This window comes from Homalodisca vitripennis, chromosome 6 (genome assembly GCF_021130785.1).
Source record: "Homalodisca vitripennis isolate AUS2020 chromosome 6, UT_GWSS_2.1, whole genome shotgun sequence".
In the NCBI taxonomy this organism is placed as follows: Eukaryota; Metazoa; Arthropoda; class Insecta; order Hemiptera; family Cicadellidae; genus Homalodisca; species Homalodisca vitripennis.
Window position 1 is genome coordinate 10,958,087 of NC_060212.1, and position 12,386 is coordinate 10,970,472.

General features: G+C 37.9%; 1 protein-coding gene across 1 annotated transcript; it reads right to left on the minus strand.

The window, feature by feature from the left end:
• Positions 1-4,418: 4,418 nt before the first annotated feature.
• LOC124365293 lies at positions 4,419-10,904 on the minus strand. The gene is made up of 2 exons (XM_046821263.1): positions 10,779-10,904; positions 4,419-4,961 (listed from the first exon to the last, which is right to left on the minus strand). The coding sequence occupies exons 1-2, from the start codon at positions 10,902-10,904 to the stop codon at positions 4,419-4,421; spliced, it is 669 nt and encodes a 222-aa protein (XP_046677219.1).
• Between the last annotated feature and the right edge of the window lie 1,482 nt (positions 10,905-12,386).

A 12,386-nucleotide genomic window follows, 5' to 3' on the forward strand; every position in this document is an offset into this window, starting at 1 on the left:
CAAACGGTGTGAGCAAAGTGCCGTGCATTGTCGGGTAGGCATGAGTGCCTCCCACTGACGGAATCTGACACAGATTGTCAGAATGTTGTGATTCCTAAATATACCCCGTACAGCTCTCTTTTGGACCCAAAATGCATGTTCTGCAGGAGAGGCACCAATCAGAACTCAATCCCTTACGTCAACAAAGAAGCGAAGCACCAGAGGTAAACAGTCAACAACCCATCTCCACCACGTCACTATCTGAGCCACCTAGAAGGGCAATAGCATCATCCGCGTAGAGTACCAAATTGGCGTTCCCCCTGCACAAATGAATATCGTTGATGTAAAATTAATGGGCCCAGAATGGAACCCTGCGGCACTCCGTGCTTGTTCTTAATTAAATATGATTTCGAAAACCCAAGTTGAACGAACTGTGTCCTGTGAGACAAATACGATTGTAGCCATAATAGAGTTACGTCTCTAACTCCATACCCTTCCAGCTTAGAACACAATATGCAATGGTCTACACGATCAAACGCCTTTGAAAGGTCGCAAAATATTCCTAAGGCTGTCTGGCGTTTTTCTAGGAGGTAAATCATTTGGTCAAAAAGAGAAATCACTGCGTCATCTGTTGAATGATTCTGTCTAAATCCAAACCGATATGGGGCCAATACATTGTGGTGCTGTAGAAAGGCAGAAAAACGAGAACAAACCAGCCTCTCCAGCACCTTAGATAAAGTAGGCAAGAGAGACTTCATTCTGTAGTTTTCCGTAGATTCCCGATCACCTTTCTTAAAAACTGGCACAACGTTAGCTATTTTTTAACAATTTGGAAAAACACTACCTGCAATTGGTTAATTGAACAGAATCCAATGTGTAGGATTTAGAAAACAACCATAACATTGCTTCAACAACCAAGCGGACATTTCGTCAACACCCGAAAACATTTTGGTTTTCATTGATGTGATGACTTTTCATCCGGTGTGATTGGTGTAAAAAAGAAAGATTGAGGGACTAATTTTCTACGTGAACAGCTTCTACTATCAAAACGCAAGCTATAAATTGGTTGCACATCACAGAAGATTGAATCAAATATGTTATCAACTTCCCCTGATGAATCAAACACAACTCTTCCATTCAGCAAAGCAATATTTTCAAGCGGTCTCGTGTCTCTAGTTTCACGTTTGATAATTTCCCAAACTATCTTTTGTTTGTTGTTGCTATCAGAAATTGCTCTAGATGTTAGTAACCGTTTACGGGAGCTTACAAGATTCCTCAGAATATTACGACGCCGATTGAGAAGGCGTTTCAAATCTGGATCACCAAAATTGATAGATCTCTGATTTTTTATGCCATCTCCTTAATTATTTAATCACACTCAAAAGTAGCCTTGTATTTTATTTTAGGCCTCGGCTATTTAAGCGAGAAGGAGAGTGAAAAAGCTTTATTAATTAAGCTCATGAATGTTACAAACCTTGAATTTACATCCTCTAATGTTGATCAAATCTGTTGAAACCAGTATAGACTTGAAATGTTGTTCTTGCAGAACACTCACTTTAGAATAGAAACATTTTCCACCCTCTGAAATTTGGTGAGATAAACAATTAGAGAATGAAGGTCGGACAATCCATTAAATGTCACCCGAACATCTGTAAAAACATTAACTAGTAGATGCACCGGTTGCAATTATTCTTGTCGGTTGGTTTAAAATTTCTCTCATGTTAAATGAGCAAAATACTTGTCGCAATAATGTAACATGAGAATCGTTATTTGCTAAAAAAAGTTCAAGTTAAATCCCCACATATTACAGTTCATTGATTATGCCTTAATAGGCCAGTCAACACGTTCGCCGACTGAGCTGTTCCACCACGGACTTCGCCGGTGACCTACTATTTTCGTTAATGGTGCTGACATCATTAGAACCCGCCATTATGACAACAGCATCCTTATCTCCACGCGTTCATGCCAACCCCTCACAGTTTTTTAGAACGTACTGAAGAGAAGCGCCAGCGTTTGCACAGACAAACACACCTGAATGTCTGTTTAGATGTTTGCAAAATTTGTTTGACAAATCTTTTGCATGGCTATATCCATATACATCTACAAGTTCAATAGTATATTCTTCGATGAACTGTATGACCTGAATTCGTGAACCACAACCGAGACCGACTGATGTTTGGATTGTGTTTTATTTTAACAGTTCTTTCCTTTTCCTGTTCCCCTCTGTAAGTTTGATGGGAAGAACTCTCTTCTTCCTCGGACAAAACTTTAAATCTGTTTTTAATTTCCAAAAACTAAGGATATTGTAGAATTTCCTTGGCAGCTAGAACTTTTTCTTCCATAGTTCGGACAGTAGAAATCATCTTTTTCTATTTCCTCTTGAAGTATTGTTCATTGAACACAAACCTTCCACGCTTTATGTCTGTAGTTATTTATCTGAGGATTTAAATTCTGTTTGGATGGACGAGTCTCTTTTAATGACACTATGCTTGAACATTCACAACTCTGTGCCCGTTTAACTCATCTTTCGCGTGTTCAAGCTGTCTGGTCAACTCCTGTATCCTATCCTCCAAACCAACTTGCCTACTACTAGTTAGTTCACTAATCCTACCCACTAACTCATACTTAGTTTTTAAATGCATGTCTACAGCCTGGCACTCGACGCTGTACTTCCCTTCAGCACATATCAATTGCGATACTAGTGCGGAGGATGGTAGGGCACTATATTGACTGTCATCTGTCATTAAGATATTACCAGATGTTATTAACGGGTTAGGTGACAAAGTCCTCATCGTAAACGGGTGATCGCTAGAATGTTTCTCGTTGCAGATAGCTATTAGTTTTGTTATTGTTGAATCCGTTCTTAACGATCCTCTACAGGTACGATCAAGACAACTCCAGTTTATATCACCATTAGCATATTCCTTCCTTTCCCTGTATTTATGATTCTTAAAAACAATTCAATCTTTATCACTTTTGTTTGTTCAATAGTAAAGTCCATGTTACGTACTAAGCTCACTACAATCAATTAATAATAGGGATTATCTATACACGCTCCAAAAGTTTCAATATTTGAACCTTCAACTTATTTGAAGACTTTCTCAACACAGTCATGTAGTGCAGGGATAGTATCTTCTAGTTTGCAGGTGAATCTATCCGACTGCCTGTGCGTGAGTTCTAATTACCGTTACTTAACAGTTAGTTCCGCCGCGCCGGTCATAGATAGCAGAGGTATTCACTCCAGATAAGATAAGAAAATAGCAGAGCGCGTGCACTTATCTCTGGAATGGCAACAGGACCTCGTGTACGATTTCCAAGAATTGAAACCACCTTTAGAGGTATCTCATTGATACTTTCCATTGATATTTTGTACTTGCGGTGATTCACACGATTACATTATTTCACACGCGAAATGATAACGATCATTTAGAGTTCCGCTAATAGAATATGTTTAAAAACTGGATAAAAATATTAAATTTGTTAAGACACCATAATCACTGATAGTACTACTGTAGGTACGTACAAGGATCCATGTATTTAGATTTTTGTAAATAACATAATGTAACTTAAAAAGTAACTTAATACAATTTCTTCAGTCCCCTTCAGATACTCTCTAAGTGTTTTCAAAAATTTTGTAATATTCAGTTATTCTTTAATATTATTTGGTAATTGTTAAAAATTATTGGTGCAATAAATTTAAAGTTCTTGTAAAAAATGTAAAAATTGGTTTTGGAACTGTAAATTGATTTCTGGATCTTAATTTTTGCTTCATTCTATATTTTTGTCGTATGTTACTACTCTTACAAAAGAAAATAATCTCACCATGATGACACGACTCTCTGTTTCAGAGATAAAATCACAAGAAGGTTTGGAGCTATAACCTTTCTTGATCTCAACAATTTATTATTTATTTATTTATTTAAATTCCCACGGTATAACCATTTTGCAAATTACATTACTTAGAATGACTAACAATAGCAAATGCTCATAAAAATAATACAGTATGAAAAATCAAATTCAACAACTAACCATGCATATTACATAATAAATAAACAGTCATAACAAAGATATAACTAAAACAATGTGAAACATAACAAAAGTGGTATCAATAACAATAGGGCAATAATAAGTAATAATATAACAAGTAATACAAAATAATAATGCAACAACGACAATAATAACAATAAAAATGATAATAATAATAGATTAAAACAACAAAGATAACAATGAATAATGGTGTAACTATTAATATAATCCTGTGTAGGACTCTACAAGCTCACTCCGGCTCAAATGTCTCCAGACTCACTGTCAACACAGCACGTCTCAAAGCTCCCAGTTCATTGAAGAAAAGGTCAACTCCACTGCACACCTCGTTGCCAAGCTGAAGCATTCTTGGGACAGAGCTGAACTGCAGATAGTTGCGGTTTAAGTGGCCCAGCTCAAACTTGAGGCAGAATGGAGACGAAATACAATTCGCTCCAAGAGAGGGGGCAGACTACCTCAAAGTTGAGAATCTTGTAAAGAAAGACAACATCTGCAATCTCCCTTCTAACGACCAGTGGATGTAGCCGGAGCAAGTTCAGATGCCTATCAGGCTCTCTCCAGTCCAAATACCTAAGGAATTTATTTTGCGCGGACTGTAGTCTGTCAATGAGGCCCAGTTGGTGAGGAGACCTAACAACTGAAGCGTATTCGAGCAGCTGGAGGACAAGGGACTTGCAGGAGAGTACAAGAGCATTAGAGCTAAGGCCGTGTCTAGCAGTTCTCATAATCTGTCCCATCATACTAGACGCTCGGCAGCATAATTGGTCAATATAGAGACTGTAGCCAAAAGAGGAGTCGAGAACTATTCCAAGATCTTTGATGGATGTACAATGATCAAGAAGCTTGTCATCAAGGGAGTAGTTAAAGCCAATTGTGGAGGTGGTTCTCTTGAATGTCATTAGCTTGGCCTTGCTGGCATTACTGGACATCCCGTTGCACTGACACCATTTCGATACACAATTAAGTGCTTGCTGAAGATTTTCGCAGTCTACGCTGGAGGATACTTCAAGAAAAAGTATCATGTCGTCAGCAAACAGTAAGAAAGGAACTTTGGTGACTTCCTTGATGTCATTAATAAATATATAAAACAAAAGTGGGCCAAGGTGGGAGCCCTGAGGCACACCGGAAGATGGGAAAAAGGCGTCAGAAGTTTGATTAGCAAAGCGACCACCAGCTTACGGTCGGAAAGATAGCTACGGAACCATGCCAGCACAGTTCCCAAGACACCACAACCCTCCAGTTATTGAGAAAGGAAGTTAATTGTGTTTAACTTCCTTCTTCAACAGCTTAAATTATAAAACAAACTAATAAATCAAACGTGTTGAATTTCACACTGCGATCAGTGGAATCCCAATTTGATTCGGCCGTCATGATGGCAAATTCCATATTGGTGGAAGTCCACTCCTCAAAATTCCTTTGAACGCTCCTTCATTGAGGTTAATTTGGAAAACTCAAATTGTTCACGTAAGCGCCAAACCTTCCTTTGGAATATGTGTTTTGAGATCTCTGACACTATATTTCCATAGTCCGGCACTGCTTACTGCATAAGAGTTTCTGGCATTTAACTGGGGAGTCGCCCGATTCGATACCCAGTTCCGAAATCGTCATCATGGAAAATAGGGACCGATTGATGTCCCAGTTTTTCAATGACAAAAATCGTAGGATTAAAAAGTCATACTTGAGACGTTTGACACAGTAATACAGTTAATAACGTTGCAATGTTCGATTAGTCGGTAAGACTCTATATGTTTTGTTGAGTAATATATACTCCGTTATACCGGTATATTTGTGATGGTGCTTTCATCCATGGTATTTGGCTGAGTATTAATAAAGCTTATATCTCAGGGTGGTATCTCTAGTATGAATTTCACTATACTTTTATGTTTTGATTAACTATCACATAGGTTTTGGCAAAATTCTTTTTCTGATTCTATGTATATCCTGTGTTTGATTCTAAATATCGGAATAACGAACTGAGCTATGGACTCGAACTTTTGCGTAGAACCTTATTTCTGGACAGGCAACATTGTTCTTGATGATGGCTACACACCTGTATAGAATTTGGCTCAGAGTTTAAGTAGCATACATATCCTAAGGAAATCTCCAAAACTTTAAAGTCTGGATGATCTTCATTCCTACATAGACAATAATGAGTTCGATTATGGTGCATATCCGTCCTTGAGATTCGGCTCTGAGTTATTAAAGCCTAACCCCTTCTATCTGCATGAGGGCTGAAAATATTTCTTTCCTGTCTCATTGTCTATTTGTCCAAAAATGTCTTCTCAATATATGGTCTCGCGTTCCCTTGTCTTGATTTATTTAACCAGAAGATATATACAATACTTATTTTCACCGATGTATAAATAAGAACTTAACTAATACGAGTACAGAGAAAGTACTTTACCTAACTGATAAAGTTAAGTTACATTAACATGTATCGCTTTACCGTAACTACACAATAAATTTGAGGAGAGAATAAAGTAGAGGTCTGCACAAACAACTTACAAAAGTAGAGTTGCAATATTTCTAAATGGTTTGTAACTTTGGTCAAGGCGTTTTGTCGAGATAATTTACTACGAGTCCAAGGAACTATATAGGGATTGAAACTCAATAGTATTTCTTTAAATTTCTTTTTAATCATGACTTACAAAACTTTTCGAATTGGAACATAATAAACTTCATGTTGTACCTTACATATTCATTATCACGGGTCAGCATATCATTAAAATTACTCAAACGTTTAATTGGATTTGCGTTAGCGTTAGCGTTCGTTATAACATAAAGATGACTACAGGTATTACTCAAGGCGATGCCTGGATGCTATGAAGGTTACGACCTTCAGGGTGAGCAACCAGTAGAGAGGGCCAGGGTAGACAGTAGTCCTCTTGGTGTGGTTATACAGTATGTCACTGTTAGTACTTCCTAGTGGCAGTAAGATTAGAGTAGATTAGATTAATTTAGACATCCCAACAATACTCTACCTAACATCAGGGCTATGGTACATTCCACAAAACGTAGCGAAGCCTATTATGTGATATTATTTTTGAATTATTTTATTTGAAGATAGTTAAGACCCATTTAACAAAGAACTACACATTTGTAGTTTTATGCGTATATTCTACACTAATATTAATAATGCAGCTTAGAATCATAACCTTACATTTCATCAATAAAACGAAACAAAATACCAAGTAAACATACCCTCGATATGTAAATAAACTTTGATTATGGAAAGGTAACGATTATTTGTATACAATAAACATGGACAGGAAGTGAGCCTCACACACACACGCACGCACGCACGCACGCACGCACGCACGCACGCACGCACGCACGCACGCACGCACGCACGCACGCACGCACGCACGCACGCACGCACGCACGCACGCACGCACGCACGCACGCACGCACGCACGCACGCACGCACGCACGCACGCACGCACGCACGCACGCACGCACGCACGCACGCACGCACGCACGCACACACACACACACACACACACACACACACACACACACACACACACACACACACACACACACACACACGACTTTGTGGAGGAAAAGATCTCAGCAGGGAAATCCTGAGATTGAATGGACGTAATGGTCCCCATGGAGTACTTCTGACAGTTCATCTCCGGGGACTCTTGCCATTTCCGCGGACTTTTAGTTCGTTTCGTACTTTTATTTTGTATTATATATATAAATATCCATAAACAACTCTAGATTGTAATAAAAATATCTTATCCACTATATCAATTTTTACCAACAAAATTTACTTTACTTCAGCATTTCCTAAACATGACAATATGACTGGAAGTACAAGCCTGTATTAAATATACCAAACAGTATGCATTCATCAAAGGACACTCTTCAAATACAACTATGATTACGCGTATATTTAAAAAAGGTTTATGTAACAATCAATAAAATTATATATGCCCTTTTTAAAATAAAGACAAATTAAATATTGTATATGGCGAGAAGATTAATTAATCTTGAAAAGTATTTATAAGATAATACTTTATTTTAAGGATTTTTAAGATGAGTCAGTTCAACGTATCTAAGTGATTGAATAAAACAATTTTAAATTTATTTAAAAAAATGTTTATCTAGTTGTACAAAATGGCACTTATTACTCTCAAACATAAACTTACTTTGGTGATATTACTATAATTTCAAGATCTTTAGGAAATCTGTCTACGTGATAGCTTAAAAATAAATGTAGACCGCGAAGGCTCAAAGTCTTTGCTTTAGTCTCGGGTTTGAATATTTTGTGTAAAGATCGTTTATTTCAGTATGTGACATGTTTTATGATCGTGCGCTCTTTTAGTAAAATATACATTATATATCAAGTATATATTCTATATAAAATAATTAGGAAAGGTGTCCACACTGTGGTATATTTCAAACATTATAAAGGCAAAAGACAAACGAGAGCGCTGGAAAGTTCTATATCATTCATTCCGTGCCATTGTTGGTTATTCTATTACTAAGGTTGAAACATCCCCCCTATTGTTCAAGGGAAAAGTTGACTTGTTTTGTAAGCTATAATACAGATGTTATGGAAACTTGCTTTTTTATATAACAGAAACATTTGTTTCCTGATAGTTGTATATATTTAATAGTCATAACCAATTTTAGATTTCCATAATATACCAATTTTATTTACGAAAATAATTAACATGTGTTTTATTTGAAAATATCACTCAGATCCTAAATCCGTTGTAGCTTTAAAGTACAGGATTTAATTGTGATATAGCAGTTTTATACTTGCAAAATATTTTAGCATTACTTTCAATGCCTGTGTAATACGTAGTCAATAACCAATTCTAGATAAGAGTATTGCATACAATATGATAACAACTATAATATATTACGCCCACCACTAATTACTCCAGTTCTCAGGTGAATATTTATCAATCACATTCAGTTGCTACTAAAGTCTATTGCAATGTTCCATCTCTGAACTAAGACAACAAGTAACAGCGTCTGAAGTGTTCCCTTGTATCAAAACTGACTTAGGCGCAAGTTCTCGACACAAAACTCGTCACTAACAGCGAAAGTTGGCAGAATTACTCACAGCTAAACTTTGAACTGTTTTATAATAACGTTTCAAAACTGCTTTAAAAGCTTGGATTCCTTTGCTAGTCTACTTTGATGTAGAACGTTAACCCTCCATAATTCCTATAAACTTACTTGTCTCTTACTTTCATTGTTACTTACGAGTAATCTTTTATTATAGGACAATCTAAAGTGTACTACTGTGTTAATACTTGGTTTGCACTAATAAATCAGCCACATTAAATTTATTTACTATTTATTCCCAAATAGTCTCAAACAATCACCAGCCACCACTCAGTTCTTGTATTTTAAGAAAATTGTACACTTTTAAGTCACAACGATATTTTTTGATTGTATATGTTCTCCTTTGCTTTTTTTCATCTGAAAGGCAGAATCATTCATATTCATACAGGTATTTTCCAGCTTTTTTCTAAGTAGGCTACAAGGTTTTGTCTCTAATCATGATAAAATATTGGTTTTAGAAATACTAAATTGTTCAAATATTTACTTGAAATACTGGAGCTTTAAAATTTGGTAAATATTTTCATTATGTATCATGATAAAACTTAAATTTATTTACCTACCTCTATCCATATATATATATATATATATATATATATATATATATATATATATATATATATATATAAAATTTCGTTAATGGGTCCAAGTATATAATTTTATTTAGAATATGTTATAGGTAAAAGGTAACGCCTAAACCCACAGCTTTAGGATCAATAAATATATGGATATGGTTATTTTTCTAAAAGCATGCAAAATCGCACATTTGTCATGTGCGTGGTTTTTAAAACACGGGCAGAAATATAAAGGCGATATAATATATACATGTTACATGATTTTGCAAAACTGGTAAAACTATTCTTCCCGACCTATTTTCTAAGAAACCAGACCTCCCAGACACGGTTCAATTCATTACTATCAAATATTTCACATAGGTCTTCATTCCTTTCCGCCATCATATCACAAAGGGCACAGGATTTTAACAGATTATTGCAGAAGGAGATCTCGAACTTAATTATCTGCCTTTGTTCCATTGATTTTCATTGGATTAATCACGATTATGAAGCATTACATTTGATATGAAGAGATAACTTTACACAGTGTTACACATTTTTATTTAGGTGTTTAAAATATCTTAAAAATACAAAATGTATCGATCAATATTCTATTATTTAACTTTATTTATTATAGCCCTAACATTTCTCGTTTTTATACTCCACCTAATGATAATAAAAAGTTCTTTAATTCATATGCATGAACATTCCCACGCAGTTTTGGTCCCTGTAAGTCATAGGATATAATCAAAATGTCCAGATTGCACCTGTTTAAATCATCAGCTCCTTAGCTAATTAATTTTATATTGGCCAAATACTGTATAGTACCTTACTACCACATCCCTTTTATAATATCTTTTATTCACTTTCACTATCGGATTTCTCAATTTCACGTCAGTGATATGTTATCACAGAGGGGATTGGACGAGGTCGAAGCTCTTATCATTTCTAACTATTGCAGGACGTTAACTTGCCCTCCTCCTCCCATCACTCACACATACCTGGCGAGCTGGATACTGGTACAACGTAGCAGTATTGTATTTTTAGCGTTATCCTTTATTGTTACAAAAGTATTGTAGTGATTTGAATAACCGAATTTTATTATTACTATTATACTCTCGAGACCGCTAAGTTCTGGAAATTGCTGCCAGGTCGAGACTCCATGGAGAAGGTGATAGAGAAGCTCATGTCAGACTGACCGATGCGATCGTCTCTACGGATGACTTGTCGCCGCAGTAGCATGGTTTCCGATCCGGCCACTCTACCATCGACGCCATCCAGTAGGTAGTGCAGGCAGTGTGGAGGGTGGAGGACCACAACCACTCCTCGTCACGCTCGAAAAACTCCTTTAACTCTGCCAGGAGGAGTGAAATAATGTGGGCGCTAGAGCACGCGTGTCAGCGAGTCGTAATTGAAGGATCGCATCCTTTTGCATGATACTATCGAAGGTCAGCTACGGGTCTCCATCACTTCCAGAGCTGCACAGGGTCCAATGCTTGTCCCGATACGTGGAATATTTCTTATGAGCTTGCTTATGAGACTCGAGACGAGAGACTCCTTGTTGTCTGTATCGAAGGTCAGCGGCGAGTCTCCATCACTTCCGGAGCTGCACAGGGTCCAATGCTTGTCCCATTACGTGGAATATTTCTTATGAGCTTGCTTATGAAACTCGAGACGAGAGACTCCTTGTTGTCTGTATCGAAGGTCAGCGGCGTCTCCGGAGCAGCACAGGGTTCAATGCTTGTCCCGATACGTGAAATATTTCTTATGAGCTTGCTTATGAGACTCGAGACGAGAGACTCCTTGTTGTCTGTATCGAAGGTCAGCGGCGAGTCTCCATCACTTCCGGAGCTGCACAGGGTTCAATGCTTGTCCCGATACGTGGAATATTTCTTATGAGCTTGCTTATGAGACTCGAGACGAGAGACTCCTTGTTGTCTGTATCGAAGGTCAGCGGCGAGTCTCCATCACTTCCGGAGCTGCACAGGGTCCAATGCTTGTCCCTATACGTGGAATATTTCTTATGAGCTTGCTTATGAGACTCGAGACGAGAGACTCCTTGTTGTCTGTATCGAAGGTCAACGGCGAGTCTCCGGAGCTGCACAGGGTTCGATGCTTGTCCCGATACGTGAAATATTTCTTATAAGCTTGCTTATGAGGCTCGAGACGAGAGACTCCTTGTTGTCTGTATCGAATGTCAGCGACGAGTCTCCGGAGCTGCACAGGGTTCAATGCTTGTCCCGATACGTGGAATATTTCTTATGAGCTTGCTTATGAGACTCGAGACGAGAGACCCCTTGTTGTCTGTATCGAAGGCCAGCGGCGAGTCTCCGTCACTTCCGCAGCTGCACAGGGTTCAATGCTTGTCCCGATACGTGGAATATTTCTTATGAGCTTGCTTATGAGACTCGAGACGAGATACTCCTTGTTGTCTGTATCGAAGGTCAGCGGCGAGTCTCCGGAGCTGCACAGGGTTCAATGCTTGTCCCGATACGTGAAATATTTCTTATGAGCTTGCTTATGAGACTCGAGACGAGAGACTCCTTGTTGTCTGTATCGAAGGTCAGCGGCGAGTCTCCGTCACTTCCGGAGCTGCACAGGGTTCAATGCTTGTCCCGATACGTGGAATATTTCTTATGAGCTTGCTTATGAGACTCGAGACGAGATACTCCTTGTTGTCTGTATCGAAGGTCAGCGGCGAGTCTCCGTCACTTCCGCAGCTGC